Source organism: Mustela nigripes, chromosome 2 (genome assembly GCF_022355385.1).
Source record: "Mustela nigripes isolate SB6536 chromosome 2, MUSNIG.SB6536, whole genome shotgun sequence".
In the NCBI taxonomy this organism is placed as follows: domain Eukaryota; kingdom Metazoa; phylum Chordata; class Mammalia; order Carnivora; family Mustelidae; genus Mustela; species Mustela nigripes.
Window position 1 is genome coordinate 70,010,684 of NC_081558.1, and position 18,160 is coordinate 70,028,843.

Consider the following 18,160-nt stretch of genomic DNA (forward strand, 5'->3'; position numbering starts at 1 on the left):
GGGGGGTGGGCTTATGGACATTGGGGCGGGTATGTGCTTTGGTGAGTGCTAATTCACAGACCTGTACCCCTGGGGATAAAAATATATGTTTATAAAAAATAAAAAATTTTTAAAAAAAGAATTTCTAAACTTACAATCATTAAGAGCTGTCCTCAAAGACCAAACTCCTTGCCCAGATTTCTAGTTTTCCAGAGTCAAGGTTAAATGAATGTATTAGATTTCATTTTTAAGTTTTTATTTAACATTTACTGAGCCCTTACTATACATGCTGGCTAGGCACATTCAGCAATACCTATTTTAATGGCTATTTCACCTCTTTGAAGTATGTGCTATTACTATTATTTTTTTTCTATCACAATCTTCCTTTTAAAGGTTAATAAGGACAGGTTATAATAAATTTACCAGAGCTACTATTGTCAAGAGTATACCATGCCCCACACACTATACTAAGCTTCACAAGAGGTATCCTATTTAATCCCCACAACTATCTTCTGAGGTAGATACTACTGCCCCCATTCTTGGAGATTAGAAAACAAGGCCAAGAGAACAAAATGTAGAGCCAAGATCTATGCATCACATCAGAGTCAATCCACAAGCTTTGAAAACAACCTGCACCATATTCCAATCAATTCTGTAATACTATCCAAAGTAGATTTCAAATTGCTAATGAATACCTGAACTCATCTACATTACTTCTGTTCTTGAGTTGTCATGTGGTTTTATTTGTATTTTCCTCCATAATTCCTCATCTCTGGAAAAAGATACACGTTATAGGAAGTGCATACTATTTATTCCAAATCAGATGAGTAAAACAAAGTGTGGAATTATAGATTTAATACTTTTTAATTTACAAACTCTTCCATAAGTGGGAAAACTCCAGATAGGAAGAAATTTTATTTCATATTTGCATGGGTGTTAACCAGCTTTGGTAGCCTGTGAGGTCCTCACCAATCAGAATGGCTAAAATTAACAAGTTGGGAAACAACAGATGTTGGCGAGGATGTGGAGCAAGGGGAACCCTCCCCTGCACTCTTGGTGGGAATGCAAGCTGTTGCAGCCACTCTGGAAAACAGTATGGAGGTTCCTGAAAAGGTTGAAAATAGAGCTACCCTACAACCCAGCAGCTGCACTATTGGGTATTTATCTGAAAGGTACAAGTGTAGTGATGCGAAGGGGCACAATGTTTATAGCAGCAATGTCCACAATAGCCAAACTATGAAAAGAACCCAGATGTTCTTTAAATGGATAAAGAACATATGGTACATTAATTTATACAATGGAATACTACTCAAGCATCAGAAGAAAAAAAAAAACCCAAAATCTTGCCATTTGCAACAATGTGGATGGATCTAGAGGGTATTACACTAAGTGAAATAAGTCAATCAGAAAAAGACAATTATCATATGATGTCGCTGATATGTGGAATTTAAGAAACAAAACAGAGGATCACAGGGGAAGGGAAGAAAAAATAAGAAATTAGAGAGGGAGACAAACCATTACAGACTCATAAGCATAGGAAACAAACTGAGGGCTGTTGGAGGGGTGGAGGGTTGGGGGGATAGGCATTAGGATGAAGGCACGGGATATAATGAGCCACTGGGTATTCTATAAGACTAATGAATCACTGACCTCAACCTCCAAAACCAATAACACATTGTATGTTAATTGAACTTAAATAAAAATAAATCAATTTCTTTAAAAAATAATAACCTGTGAAGTCCTGTTAAAGAAAATCCTGTCCCTACTGTGGAGGGCACATCTCAGATCCTGAGAAATGCTTCTCTACAAGCTGTTACACAGCAGATAGCCAAAGCAAATCTTTCAAAAATTACACTTTTCACAAAAAAATAAAAAATCTTTTGGGGCATTTTCTTATCAGAAAGATGTAAATAATTACATATGGCTTAGAAGTGTAAGATGGCACTGAAAGAAAGAATTAATCCCACGAGAGAAGGTTCTAATCTTGTATTTACCCACAGGAGTACAAACATAGACACTCAGAGATAACAAATGGAACCAAAAATACATTTACTGATAGTTTCTCACATGAGAAAGTTTAACAGTGTTTCTTCCTATAGATAGCCACTTTCTTACTTTGGGTATCAAACCTATTCTAACAGTATATATTCATTATCAGGAGTCTCCCTGAAACCAACTGCAGCAGTGCAGGAATAAAAAAAACAGTCTGGCTCTATAAACCAAGCTATTACAGATCCAACTCCAAGCAGTCGAGACAGGCCCCTCTGCCAGGAAGAGGTTCAGACACACTGGCCACTCGCTTCATAAGATGAATCTTCCTAAACCAATGATGGGGGTTGAATGCTTCAGAATAGGATCAGATCTGGCATCTATATATTGTGGAAATGAGTTTTTTCTTACATGAGCACCGGTGATCTGGAAAAGTGGAACAAACTGATGGGGACATCTGGTGAAACTGCCACTCCTGAAAACCTGTTGAGCTCAGACAGCCCGGACCCTGAGGAAGTCTGTGCCTATGAGCAGGCAGGAACACCAATGCAGGACATGCAATCTGGCCTCTGTTGAATTCTGTTATCTTTCCTTGAATAGTGATATCAGGCATACGTTTCTTAGCTCTAGTTCCAGGCATACTGTGGGGTTTTGTGGGTAACCTTCCAGACCACCAAAGGAAAGCAAATGCGGCAATGAAACAGGTCAAAGGAAATTTGTGGTTTTCCAGCTCATATAAAAGTTCATTTACACTGTACTAAATAGCCTAGTAAGTGTGTAATACCATTATGTCTAAAAACATGCATGTACCTTGGCTTAAAAAAACTTTATTACTAAAAAAGGCTAATACCACCTGAGCTTTCAGCAAGTCATGACCACCATCAGTGGTCATGACAGATCAATGTAACAAAAACAATAATAATAAAGTCTGAAACACTGTGAGGATTACCAAAACGTAACCCAGAGACATGAGGTGAACAAATATTACTGGAAAGACTTGCTCAACAGAGGGTTGACCTTCAATTGTGAAAGACACAACATCTCTGAAGCGTACTAAAGCAAAGAATAATAAAACCAGGTAGCCCTGTCCTTCTGTTTGATAAGACTCACAGTAGGAGGGGAAAAAACTTCAGTGTCCCTCAATTATAAGATGTCATTTTAGAGCTTCATATGTTTGCCTTCGGTCCTCTTAGTCGTCATCCTCCCATATGTTTCTATGTGAACCATGGAGTCAAAGGAAAAAGATAACCCCCTCCTGTTCATTAGTAGTAGAACATTACTTGTTCTAGCACCATCACCACTCCACTCCTCCCCCAAAATACCTTGTTTATAAATAAGCTTAATTTCCATTCCAAGAGTTTGGAGTGAAGGAAGATTTCTTTCCATCTCTATTATTTCAAAGCAGAGCCAGGAAATGTCCTGATTCCACGTTTCCAAGAGTCTTACAGTGTTGACCTTGAATAATAAACTTTACCCTCTGGCTACGAACACCTGTAAGTCTGCATAACCTCAGAGTCCTGTGCCTTAGGGAAAACAGTGAAGGCTCTAAATGGATTCTCCTGGGTTCCATGCAGTGTAGTAGCATAGGACACTGAGCCCAACCCCAGCATTGGCCCTCATTTGACAGAAGCATCCCAGACTTCCTACACTTCTCCGCGTGAATGCAGCATGTGGGACTTACTGGGGAAGTAAGACGTCTCTAATGAGAGCTAGCAGATTGCTGTCAAAATCAACATTCGCCTCCTTCTTGTCCTCCCCAACCTCCTGGTTCACGAGTAGAGATGTGGTTTCTGAGAGTAACCTCAAGCTGAAGAGTCTCCACTCCACTTGAAAAAAATAAATAAATAAATAAACCGCTAAGAATATGAGTACATGGAGAGAGAATGTAAACTGAATGTGTATCTAATGGCATTCTCGCTGATGTGGTCACACTTACCATTTTGGCTCTGAACCAAGGAGATCAAGGGTGGCAGGATATAGTCAACAACCTTAAAGAAAAGACATAAAAGATTTGGTTCCAATCTTTTTAACCACAAAACTGGTATTAACTACTATCAGTACTTTTTGCACTGACAGAATCACTAATCAAAAGAGGGGAAAATCAAAAGCTAAATTTATCCTGGATTTAAACTCTGCATGACATCTGATAAACCACCAGGCTCATTTAACTCTGAAAAAGTCCTCAGGTCAAAATGACATTATGATCATCAAAATGGTAATTTATCAAACCTTCAGAGTTTACAAAAGAAACTTTACTATATAACACAAAATTTGGTTAGCATGGGTTGACATTAAATCACCAAATTAACATATGTAAGCTGGCGATCATTACTCAAATTTAAACTACACAATCAAAATATTGGGAGAAAAAGGAGACACCCAATCCTCATGCTTTATTAAATACATCAAAGAACCATGACAAGTTAATCTTGGGTGTTTTAAAAAACTGATTCAAAAGCTATAAATCCACTCCACAAACCACCTCGAGGAGTTCCTCATAGTTTCAGACAGAGCACAATCAAATACGGTTTGAAACCTACTCCAAAATAACAAAATTATTCCCCTGAATGAAAATGAAAAATGAAGGACAAGTCATTTCCACATATAATTTGGAAACCTACTCCCTCGTTTGATGAACTATTTTGGCAACAATAAACAAAATTTCTGTTGTTTACAACTGAATTTATTCCAGACCCTGAAATATGTATTTGTTCTATCTACACTGGGAAAAAAAAAAAAAAAGAATTTTTTTCTCTCTACACTGAAAAAAGGGCAGGAGAAACTGGTCACACCCCAACAATACCCTCTTGCTGTCCAAACCAAGGGAAGGAAGCTCTGCACAGATAAAGATCTCCACACATGGGTAGTAGCCCATCAGTATGAACCTACTCTAGCTCCACTTTATATAAAAAGATTATATATGTATCATATCTTGATATATGTGCAAGAACCCTAAGAACTAGAGATGTTCTGTTTATCCTCTTCCATTAAGTGATGTCACGTCACTGAAAGCCTCCACTAAGGAATCTTGACATCTCTAAACTTGTAGTTATGTCAAAAGCAAAAACCATGCAAAGGAAAGAAATATATCCTACTATTAACACCTATTAACATGATCAACACTTACCTTAAAGGCTTTAGAGAAGTGGGACTGACATAAATGATCTAAGTGTCCAAGTTTAAAGAACAGTTAAGCATAGTCAAAAAGCAAGATCATCAGAAGATGAAGAGACAAAAATTAGTATTCCTATATGCCTACAATATAACCAATAAAATGACATAATTAAGATACAATCTACAACAACAATAAAATTCTGAAGTATCTATATTATGACTTCTACAGAAAAAAAATGTAGAAAATATTTATAGGTATGATCACTATTGACAGACTTCTGAAAAAACCTTGAACGTTGTCACAACCATCCTTACAACAAGAAAAATGCTAAACCAACAAAATCAACAGGTCTTTGTAGATCTGATCAGAGAATTGATGTTATGGAACAAACTCCTGCCCCAAACACTTAAGAGCCAGGCAAATACAGAGAATCACAGCTTAATGGGAACATGAATCACCACTGGAGCTGGCAACTGATGCAAAAACAGGAAGGGTAACTAATCACTGGAGCCTGAGGTTGGGGGATAAAAACTCCTAGAGCCCAGCCTCAGTGGAACCCAACACTCCCAGGAGTTTAACTTCCCAGAATCCCCACTAGATTCTCTGGGTGAAAATCAAAGAAACATCCCTGTCCCTATGCTTCAGGCAGAGGGAAGAAAAATTAACCATTGTGAAACATGCTCAGAGCATTCTTTACACAGGGAACACTATTTCACCAGAACCTAACTGATCTGGGTAGGACAAACCCAACTCCAGCACCCTCTAAGCCTTCCTGTCTCCTCTGTGGGGGCAAATAACTGAGAAGTACTTGTGAAGGTCATAGACCAAAGGCACAAGCTCACAGAAAGAATCCTAACCATAGGACTGTTGGATGCTTCCCCTCCCACTACAATATCAACAGAGCTCCAGTATAATAACACAGATTACAACTGAGACAGTTCCAAGACACAGGTTTTTATGTCAGAAGGAGTTATTAGGAAAACCCAAACAACAGGTGTGACAAAAACAAGGATGCTGCAGGGAATTTTAACCTCTGAAACCACAGGTTCAGCAAACAGTGAACATAACCTGGCTTCAAGCCATACACATGTACAATCTTACACTAATGACTCATTTATCTCAGTTCATTCTACCTGATAGGTCAGGTTGGAGTGAAATATTCAAAGTGTTAAGAGAAAAAGACCACCAGCTTCGAATTCTGAGTGAAACTATCCCTCAAAAGTAAAAGAAGAAATAAAATTTTCTCACACAAACAAAAATGAAAGAAAATTTCTGTCAATAGACCTGCCTTACCTAACCAAAGAGACTAAGAATATACACTCAGAAAACTATAAAGTACTTATGAAAGAAATTGAGGAAGACACAAAGAAATGGAAAAATGTTCCATGCTCCTGGATTGGAAGAAAAAATATTGTGAAAATGTCTAAGCTACCTAAAGCAATCTACATATTTAATGCAATTCCTATCAAAATACCATCCATTTTTTTCAAAGAAATGGAACAAATAACCCTAGAATTTATATGGAAGCAAGAAATATTTTTTAAAAGTTTTTCAAAGAGAGCCACCCAGCTGGCTCAGTTGGAGGAGCCTGTGACTCTTGATCTTGGGGTTGTGAGTTCAAGCCCCACACTGGGTGTAAAGATTACTTGAAAATAAAATCTTTTGAAAATAAAAAGGTCTTCAGAGAGAAGAAAAAATGATACAGGTCAGAAACTCATATTTCTGTGTCAGAGAAGGAATAAATGAAAGTAACACATAGTCATTGATGAGAAGACTCAGAGGTTAACTCTCCTCAGAATTAGCCCCTAATTTCCAAGGAGGTTTTCATGAACTCCTCATATTGATTCCATAGTGTATTTGGAAAGCAGTGACACTGCTATAGAAACAGAAAGATGGATGGAAATTAAGAGGGGCCCACTAGTTCTTGAGCAAGGCTTGACTTTGAATAAATATTCCTCTTCCTTATTCTTGAAGCCTTTCCTTCTCTGTCACTTGTTTTTCTGTAGAATCCTTTGTTCCAGGAACTCAGTATCAATACTGACATCTTGCTGAACCCCACGTATACTTAATAATCGAGACTCGGATGGCTACATCAGTGCAAGTCATGAGACCACCTCGAAGACATGATGAAGACAGCTGGCAAGACATGTTTCAGATCCCTATCGGAACCACCCAGATCCTGTATTTTCCTGTATAACCCCTTGGCCTTTTACCCCAGGCAGACTTGCAGTCTTGGAGGCATTAGCCTGCTGCAGACTTCTTTCCCTGGCAAAGTAATAAACTGACTTCCTTCATTATACATCAATTCTATCTTTGACTATTCATCTAAGGGTATAGGTTTAGTTAGCTAATAGTTAGCTATCTATTTGGTTAAAAAAAAAAATACCAGAAAATACTTTAAAAACATGATTATAGGAGGATTAAAGATTCAACAGTTAAAAAGAAAGGCTTTTAAAGGAAAATAAGAGAGCACAGTTTTGTGACTTCTTAAATAACATCTAAAAAGTACAAGCTAAAATTTAAAAAAAAAAATTGTACGCGTCCCCATAAACAAAATGAGAAGAAAAACCACTAGCTAGAAGAAAGTTCTGCAATTTCCATACTTGACAATGGATTAATACATAGAATACAAGGGGAAAATAAATCAGTGGGAAAAAGATGAACAATCCCTGAAACTATGGGTTCCCAAAAGAGAATACCCAAATAGCCAACAAACATGTGAAAACTACCCAAACCCACTAATGATCACAGAAATGAAAATCAGAACACTGAGATACATATCAACACATATCCAGTTAAGAAATCACATTAATACCAAGAACTTGCAAAACTTGGGGTAGGGGGACAGGTAGTGACATTCCACAGTAAATCAGTAAATTGGTACCACAACTTGGATAAAGGATTTCACAACATCAACCAAAGATGAAAATGAACACACCCTACAACCCGGCAATTCCACATCTTATGTGACACATTCAAAGATCCTCACTAAAGATCTGATTTCAAGAGTTCAAAAATAGAATGTGTAAATCTCTCATCATTTTATTTCATAAACACAATCAACCTGCAAAAAAATCTGGACGGCATAACACTAGATGGCCTGAAACAATACCTTAAAAAAATACAAACAATACCTTAAATACAATACAATCTTAAATACATCCTAAATGTAAATTTCAGTATTAAAAATATATTTCATCAGTTTTAAAAGAAGAAATATAGTTCATTAAAAAATTAGATGATATTATAATTAATGGTTTTCCTTTGAATGACTGAAGGCAATTACAATTGCATCCCAGGATGATAGAAATTTAATCCTTCCAAATGAGAATAATCCTTTAGAAGGAATAACAGGTAGAGGATGGTAATGAAGAAATAAAATGCTTGCTATAATATGTAAATGAAAACTACAAGACAATTTAGAAGATTATCTGACTATTCAACTTTAATTCATATTTTTGCTGAACAAGACAGCTGATTACATTATCAAATGAAAACGACCCCTAAAGACATGAACTGATAAATAAAAATAAAATTACACTGAAAATGTCTGGATGCTTAGCAATTCGAGCAAGGCAAGGGAGATAAAAACTGAAAAACAGTTTTATCTGTTTTATTTATATTCTATTCAACAGCTACATAAATCAAAATAATAAATAGTTTTCAGGAAAATATCACTGGTTATCAAATGCTAACAAGGAACAGGACCACATACCTTTGGCAAAATGCTCACTTAAATATACAATGATTCGAGCAAAAAAGAACAGATGAAAATTAAAATTTTTAAATGTTAGTTACTTTAGAGCATAGAACAGTGAAACCTATTTAGTTCTTAGAGTAGAATTTAGCAGAAAATACGAAGAAAATTTAACAAAAATCTAAGAAAATAAAACATTTAGATCTCTTCCCATTCAAATCAGAAGGGTTACTGAATCTACTCTCAACAAAATGCAAGAAAAAAAATCTGTAGAGCTGATACATCTCAACATTTCTACAAATATTAAGTATAAGTAGACCTATATAAATACATACACTCACACAGACACACACCTGTGCGAGCAGACACAGAAATAATTTCAGTGAGCTCACCGTACGTAGGTATAGGTATTTTTATCACCACCACTATCGAAACTTAATAGCTACTAAGGGCTAGAAGGGAAACAAACACAAATGTAAAATAACTAACATTACATAAATTGGAATGTGTGGGTGAGCCATAGTTTCCTGGCACAGGGGGAGGTGTATTTTGTTGCTGCCACTGGCCTTGAAATAAATAACTGCCAAGAGTTAGATTTAAAGGCCAAGAAGTCCATACATATGATGACTTGGGCCTTTTTTTTTTTCCTTTTTGAGATATTTAGAGTAATTTACTCTGAATTTATTTTGAAAAAATCCAGATGAACCATAAAACAATTACGGATATATAACCCACAAGATAGCAGCCAGAGAGGAGAAAGCAACTCTAAACTGAGAGAGATTGGCTCATGATGACAAATTGAACAAAATTCTAGCCTCTGGCCCCAAATCCCTGGAGTCACATGGTCACTCATGCAGAGAGGGACAGAGGGGTACTCCTGAAAATAAAAGACCACAGCTCCAACGGTGCTCAAAGTGAGTCAGCAGAGAATGTCGGAAAAACAGAAAAGGCTCTTGGAAATACAGGACTGAGGATTACTTGGGCCCAGCAGCAGGGTGAATTTGTTCTTTTTTAAAAATATCTTGATATCTGTATATCAGTAGTACAAATGGCTTCCAATATATCCCTATGCAGTTTATTTTGCCTTATGCATTTAAAAACATCTTGAGAATGAATTCACAGACTTCCCCAGACTGCTAAAGGCTCCCACTGTACAAAACTCAGGAACAAACCTGAGTCCGACGCCAAGAACGCCACCCTGCTGGGCTCACCTGGTTCTCCTACCCTTCCAACAGTGGGCCACTTGCCCATTACTTCCAGCCAATGCATGTATCTTTAAAAATGGACCCATTTCACCTAAGAAAAAATCCTTCTAACAGAAGCGTCATCAAGATAAAGATACTTCACAGGTGTGAACTTCTGATTAGAGTCTTTCAAATGCTAACCAACCACCTCTCTAGGATGCATTCGTGAGAGCATGTCACATACAAACTAACCTTTCCTGAGGCAAACATTAAAAAAGACTCAAGCAATGGCAGGGTCATAGGGAAGTTCTATTTTTAATTTCTTGAGGAATCTCCACACTGTTCTCCAAAGAGGCTGCACCAACTTGCATTCCCATCAACAGTGGAAGAGGGTTCCCCTTTCTCCACATCCTCTCCAACACATGTTGTTTCCTGTCTTGCTAATTTTGGCCATTCTAACTGGTGTAAGGTGATATCTCAATGTAGTTTTAATTTGAATCTCCCTGACGGCTAGTGATGATGAACTGTTTTCATGTGTCTGATAGCCATTTGTATGTCTTTATTGGAGAAGTGTCTGTCCATATCTTCTGCTCATTTTTTGATGTGATTGTCTGTTTTGTGTGTGTTGACCCTGCCATTGCACTCCTGGGTATTTACCCCAAAGATACAGATGTCGTGAAAAGAAGGGCCATCTGTTCCCCAATGTTTATAGCAGCAATGGCCACGGTAGCCAAACTATGGAAAGAACCAAGATGCCCTTCAACAGACAAATGGATAAGGAAGATGTGGTCCATATACACTATGGAGTATTATGCCTCCATCAGAAAGGACAAATACCCAACTTTTGTAGCAACATGGATGGGATTGGAAGAGATTATGCTGAGTGAAATAAGTCAAGCAGAGAGAGTCAATTATCATATGGTTTCACTTATTTGTGGAGCATAACAAAAAGCATGGAGGACATGGGGAGTTAGAGAGAAGGGGGTTGGGGTAAATTGGAAGGGGAGGTGAATCATGAGAGACTATGGACTCTGAAAAACAATCTGAGGGGTTTGAAGTGGCAGGGGGGTGGGAGGTCGGGGTACCAGGTGGTGGGTATTATAGAGAGCACGGATTGCATGGAGCACTGGGTGTGGTGAAAAAATAATAATACTGTTATGCTGAAAATAAATAAATTTAAAAAATTTTTTTTAAAAAAGACTCAAGCATAGAATTTTATACCTCTATGATTAAGTATTTTCAAGTAAATTATCCCAGGTATCTCAAAATAATACAGGGAGAAACCTTAAAATGACTCATGAAAGTATTTCACACTTCTCTGCCTATAATGCCCACTCCTCACCGAGGCACCCACTCAGGAGTTAATGCCTACCTGTCTTCAAGATTTAGTTCAAGAATAAAATCATCCCCTCTAAAAATAATCTCCAGACCCTCTCAACTGAAAAGGATTCTTGGCTATACCTCCATGCAAACCACCAAGGCAGCACTCTTCAAACCATACATGGTCCAATCTTAATTTTTCCCACTGGTCTCTTCCAACCAAAACTGAACCTATTCAGAGCAGGGTCTGATTCCAGCTCACTAGTGTACTCTTGGTGCTTTGATTTTAAAAGGTGGTTTATGAAAGGTACTTACTATAAATATATGAGTGATAAATATGTAAGTATACCAAAAACTTAAAAGTCTTTTGGGGTCCACTTATTACATGGCTGCTATAACTCTATTCATATTAATCCATCCTATTAATATGAATAGGATTTTAAAAACGTTTTGAAACCCAAAAGGTATTTGTTCAGGTACCACAATGGCTCGGACAGTTAAGAGTCTGCCTTCAGGGGTGCCTGGGTGGCTCAGTGGGTTAAGCCGCTGCCTTCAGCTCAGGTCATGATCTCAGGGTCCTGGGATCGAGTCCCGCGTCAGGCTCTCTGCTCCGCAGGGAGCCTGCTTCCCTCTCTCTCTCTCTCTCTGCCTGCCTATCCATCTACTTGTGATTTCTGTCAAATAAATAAATAAAATCTTAAAAAAAAAAAAAAAAGAGTCTGCCTTCAGCTCAGGTCATGATCCCAAGGGCCTGGGATCAAGTCCTGTGTTGCGCTCCCTGCTCCACAGGGAGTCTGCCTCGCCCTCTGCCCCTCCCCCCACTCGTTCTCTCTCACTCACTCTCTCTCTCTCAGATAAATAAATAAAATCTTTTTAAAAATAAAATAAAAAGTATTCATTCTACACAATGGCAATTTCTTTTTAAAAAGAAAAAGAAGGAAAGGAAAACCTAATATGATTTTGTATGCTAGTTGTCAGCTGAAGTGACCCCAAACTTTAATTTTAAATAAAACTCTCAGGCCTGAATTCTATAAGAAATCTTTGGTCCTTTCCCAGATTTCTAGGAATGTACAGTGGTTTATTTACTTTCCCATGCTTCACTGCTGACTCTGAGATTTTTACTTACTCTGGTATTGTTTTTTTTAAGATTTTAGTTATTTATTTGAGAGAGCGAGCGAGCACAAGCAAGGGGATGGCAGGCAGAGGGAGTGTGAGAAGCAGGCTCCCCACTGAGCAGAGAGCCCAATGTGGGGCTCAATCCTAGGGCCCTGGGATCATGACCTGAGCCACCCAGGCGCCCCTGTACTCCAGCTTCTTACTAGCTTCTCACCTTCTCCTGCTGTTTGCTTCAGGGAAAGTGACTATACAAATGAACGGTGGTCAGACTATCTGTCACAATTAGGACCCTGCCCCACAGCCTCCACAGGAACTGGGCAGGAAAGCCAAATCACACCTGCAGCAATCAGCTCGGGACGGTCAGAGCATGGTGGATGACAGCCAATTCTACTGTGTTTGGTACCATGAGCCACTCCCAACTCAAGACTGGCCAGAGAAAGACAAATATGCTCCCCTAACCAATCCCACAGAAGACCCTGTCATTAGTGTGCCTCCAGCTCCCCCATGCCAACCAAGATGTGACTTCAGCCTTCCCTTTTTTTTTTCATCCTAAAGTTTTTTAACAGACAGAGATCACAAGTAGACAGAGAGAGAGAGAGAGAGAGAGAGAGAGAGAGGAGGAAGCAGGTTCCCTGCCGAGCAGCGAGCCTGATGCAGGACTTGATCCTAGGACCCTGAGATCATGACCTGAGCTGAAGGCAGAGGTTTAACCCACTGAGACACCCAGGTGCCCTCTTCCCAGTGTACTTTTAAATACTATTCATGTGTTATTTTCTTCCTTAACACCACCTGATTTTTATTAAGTTTTTAATTTTAATTCCAATGTAGTTAACATACAGTGTTATATTAGTTTCAGGTGTATGACATAATGATTCAACAATTTTGTACATAGCACTCCTTGATTTTTATCTAAACCTGGGGCTAAGTTCTGTTAGAACCAGAAAAATTCAAAGCCCGTATCATACCAACACTAAGAATGATTACTGGTTAATCATATTACAGAACACTTCTTGATTTTAAAATCATATATGGGGAATGCAGTCTGACTCAGGATAAAACTCAATCTGCATTTTGAAGAGTCACATTATAAAGGTATGCTTTCATGATAATCCAATGCCAAATGGCAACAATGCAGCAGGGTAATAAAGAAGTGAGGAAAAGGGCAAAAACCTAAAAACCCTCTTCACCAAATCACTGTCAGGGCACAGTGAAGTAACCATGAGAACAAGATCAGACCTTGTACATGACAAAGAAAATGTTCTACACCTTCAGTTGGCATGGCTTTGTTCACTGGTACAAGATCTCCCTATTAAAACAAGAGACTGAACCATCAGAGACAATACACAGTGAGTACCTTTTGCCACTGTGAAGTTAGATGGTTTGTTCATCAGTACTCTCCTCTTCTAGAATCTTCCACAGAACTGATAAATAACATATACATCATCTAAGTAAATACCACTGCAACTCTAATCATGCTCCCCTGCACTAATGAATTCCATTGTAAAATTCCACCATTCATTACCTATTTCAGTTGTAGAGATAATACATTTGGGTATAGAGCAATCCAAGGAATTTTAATATTTCATTAATGGCTGCAGCATTGCTTTCTTAAACAAAGATGTTCATCTGTGGTAGAGGTCATTGAAGGACATGTCCTAAAAACAGAGTTGTATTTCCCCTTTTTAAAAAAATGCAGATTTCCAAGGCTATGGACTTTTTATTTCTTTGCTCAAAAAGCGGGCAAAACCCCATATTCAAAAACTGTGTGTGCATGTTTGCACATCAGTTGCTGCTAATGATCATCCTCAGTGTCCCAAAAGAAATGAATGCCTATGACTTAGAGATGCTACCGACAGCTCTGGGACACGTAAGCTCAACAATCACAAAGGCATTGAAATATGTAAATAACACTCCCACGGCAAACCCTTACTCCAGTTGTTCTTAAAGCCAATGATATCCGAAATGATACTTTATCATTTAAGAGACTTAGTTTCCATTTTAAAAAATGATGAACATGAAGCTTAGGAGTTTTAAACTGTAAAGAGAAATGTAACCATACTCAAATTTTCTTCTTTTCACAGAGGAAAAAGCAACAATTTCACCTATGGAACGTATATTTCTGAAATAATCATTTATGGTGAAAGTAAACTTTACACTGTTATTTCTGTAGAGAAGTGTTTTTCCTTTTTTTTAAATTTTATAGATGAAAGTATATCATTTGAAAAGTCAAGTTTTAATATTCTAGATACTCGATTAAAATTCTTATCCTACATTTGAAAATTACTTACCACTTCCTTCATTGCAGCAGGCCTTGGAAAATCTGGTATCTCTGACAGCACAGTAATTAACATGTTCACACCAACTTCCAATCCCCTTTCCTCCTCACAAAGTAACATCAGACATACAGGGAACACATGGCTAAGAGATGAATTCCACCTCTGCTAATGGCAGAGTGGGTCATACAGAACACCCCTTTTGAGGAGAACAACTAAGAAAACTAGCCAGAACTTGCTTAAATCTTCTTTATAATATTAAATACCTAAAAAGATGTTAAGAAATTCCCAAGGCACAAGAGGGGGCAGAATTTAAGAAGATTGGCATTTGCTCTTGGCAATACCAGGACTGGGAGACACAGGAACTCTCATATACTACTCGGGAAGAAGCAAAACAGTAAACCCTAGGCATTTATCCTTTGATCCCACAAGCACCGTTCGGAAAATGGGCCCTGAAGATACCCCTCCAGCAATGGGAAACTGCATAAGCATGAGGCCATTTGTTTATAACTGAAAAACATTAGATACTACATGTCCCAACACAGGAGATGGGTTGAATAACCTACGATCCATATACACACCATGGAGTACTATACTCCTCTGATGAAGAAACAGAGTTCTAGGAATTGAAATGGAGTAATTTCCAACATCCATTATGAAACAAAAAAGCAAAGTGCAAAAGAGTAGAGTGTGTTGCCTTTTATACAAGAAAGAGGCAGAAGTAAGACATCTGTTCTCTTCACCAAAAAGAAACACTGAAGGAGAAACCAAAAACAATGACGCCAACTACCTGTAAGAGTAGGCAAGATGTGCTGGAGCCATGACAGGGTAGAAGAGATCTATGTCCAGGGGAAGGAAGTGACACTGCTCTGAATACATCTGTTTCTATGGCTTTGGATTTTGGAAGCATGTTAATCTTATATGTATTCAAAAATAAAATCAAAAAGGATAGGAAGGAGAAAAGAAAACCTACAATTGAAATCAAACTAAAAACAAATCAACTGCATTTCAGATCAGTATGATAACAACATGGAAAGGGGAGGAAAGGAACCAACCCCAGTGCCTTATGAACACAGCATTGAGTATGCAGCCCCCGTCTTGCTTGGGTTACATCTGGGAGGCAGAGAAGAGGGAAAAATTCCCTCCCTGATTCCCTGATTTCGTTGTTTGTTTTTGTATTGGTGAGGGTAAAGCAATTCTATAACAATTTCAGATGCCTTACACAATTAAGCAAATGAGAGAATATGATGTTGCTGGAAGCCAGAATTTTTACAAAGGAAAGAAGGGACACATAAATATGAAATGGAGAAAGGCAAAAAAGGACCATGTGGACAAGGACTGGATTTGAAGGTTTTAATGTGAACTCATGATTCAAAATACATGTACATGTGTGTGTGCATAGGTACAGGCATATGCAAGCATGCATATGATTGTGCCCTGAGTGCTCCCATGTGTATATACATGTATCCACTTCCTAGCTCTGTTTTATGTACACATTTCCTAGAATCCAAGACATCCTAGGAAGGAAGATCACACTTGGGGCCCTTACTAATGCCACCTCCCTTGAAAAGGAGCCCAGGCTCCTCAGAGAATTGACTGGGAAATGACTGAGCCAAGGCTAGAAGCTAGAAGCTGAAGCAAGAAGATCTTGTTGTGCCAGAAAGTTAGGGGAAAAAAACACTCAAAAAGTGATGGGGTATGTCACAAGGACACAGGAGCCAACTTGAAAGGCTTATGTTGGCCAAATCTGGTGTAATTTGAGCACCAGAATAAATCTAGCAATGAAGCTGCTGGTAAAAATAGGAATCGGTGGTACACAGAATGATGGCAGACAGAAAGATGTCCACCATCCTTATCTCTGAAACCTGGTAATTCCTTATCTTACACAGCAAACGTGATTTTGTCGATATGATTCCATCAAGGATCTCGAGATGAGGTGTTTATCCTGGATCAGACAAGTGGGCTGAACATAACAACAAGACCTCCTTTTAAGAGATGAGAGTCAGAGTGAGAGGAGGTGTGTCAACAAAAGCAGAGGTCAGTGGGGCACCTGGGTGGCTCAGTTAGTTAAGCATCCGACTCCTGGTTTTGGCTCAGGGTTGTGAGATGGAACCCAGCATCAGGCTCCTTACCAGGCATAGAGCCTGCTCAAGGTTCTCTCTAGGGTGGGGGGAGTGGGGGAAGCAGACGTCAGAGAGAGAGATCTGAAGGTGTTACACTGCCACCTTTGAAGACAGAAGAAGGGACCAAGGAATACAGATAGCCCCTGGAAGCTGGAAAAGACAAGGAAAAAGAATTTTTCCCTTATTGCTTCCAAAAGGAGCACAGGTATGCTAACACAGGTATTTTAACCTCACAGACCCCTTTTGTACCCATTTTGTACTTCTGACCTCCAAAACCCTAAAATAAATTTGTGTTGTTTTAAGCCACTAAAGTTTTAATAATTTATTACAGAAACGATAGGAAACTACTATAGAATACAAGTCCATACCGGTGATTGATTAATAGATATGCTCATTCATATCAGTTACTTTGCCAAAAAAAAAAAAAGTATTATATTTAACGAAGATATAAACACTTTTTAACTTATTTATGGAAAAAATTTTATATTTATGCAACCTTTTTAAATTTCAGCGTAACATACATACAGAAAGGTACACTAATCCTAGGCATAGGTCTCAGCTAACTTTCACAAGATGAACACACTCATGTCTGCACCTGCACCTGGATCAAAATAAGACTTTACAAGTACATTGCAAAGTCTCCTTGTAGCCCCTTCCAGCCACCACCTGCCCCAGGAATAACCACTATCCTAGCTTGTAATAGACAAACCTGTTCTCAAATTTAATGCAACTATATAATATTTTGTATTTGCCATCTTTGTCTCAGTATTAACTTTGTGAGATTTATCCATGTTCTTAAGTATAACTATAAATCATTCACTTTCTTTGCTACATAGTATTCCATCACAGGACAAAACCATAATTTGTTTATCCATCAGACTGTTGATGATGGACATTTGGATAGTTTCCCATTTGGAGTTATGAGCATTCTTCTATGTGTATTTTAGTGAACATATGCTCACATTTCTATTGAATGTACATTTAGAGGTGAAACTGCTGACTCATGTATATACTATGTTTGGTTTCAATAGCTACTACCCGGTTTCCAAAGTATCTGTACCAACTCACATTCCCACTACAAGTTTTTGAGAGTTCCATGCTCTACATCCTCACCAACTCTTAATCCAAAAATCTGATTTAAAGATAAACTACTCAGTATTTGTTAGCCTCCTGGCTTTAGCTTAAAAATTTACAAAAGGGCAGGATTTTGTTTAAAATAAGGGGTGGGGGGGAGATTATGACTTAGCTTAGTTTTTTAGTAAAAGAAACTGAAATATATTTGAGGTGATTTATGTATATTATTGCCATAATTTTCCAATTAAGAATCATCTTTATTTTTCTCTTTGCTATTAGAAACATTTTTT

The 18,160-nt window shown here is 38.2% G+C and overlaps 1 protein-coding gene across 5 annotated transcripts in view; it reads right to left on the bottom strand.

Annotated features, from left to right (window-relative positions):
- Positions 1 to 18,160, bottom strand: part of ULK4 (unc-51 like kinase 4) — a 653,153-nt gene that overhangs the window by 402,790 nt on the left and 232,203 nt on the right. For all 5 annotated transcript variants that reach the window (XM_059390725.1, XM_059390726.1, XM_059390724.1 and 2 more), the window contains 2 exons: positions 3,905 to 3,956; positions 3,650 to 3,794 (listed from right to left, as the gene is read on the bottom strand). In XM_059390725.1, coding sequence (XP_059246708.1) covers positions 3,650 to 3,794; positions 3,905 to 3,956 — 197 coding nt within the window. The remainder of the gene's footprint in view (positions 1 to 3,649; positions 3,795 to 3,904; positions 3,957 to 18,160) is intronic.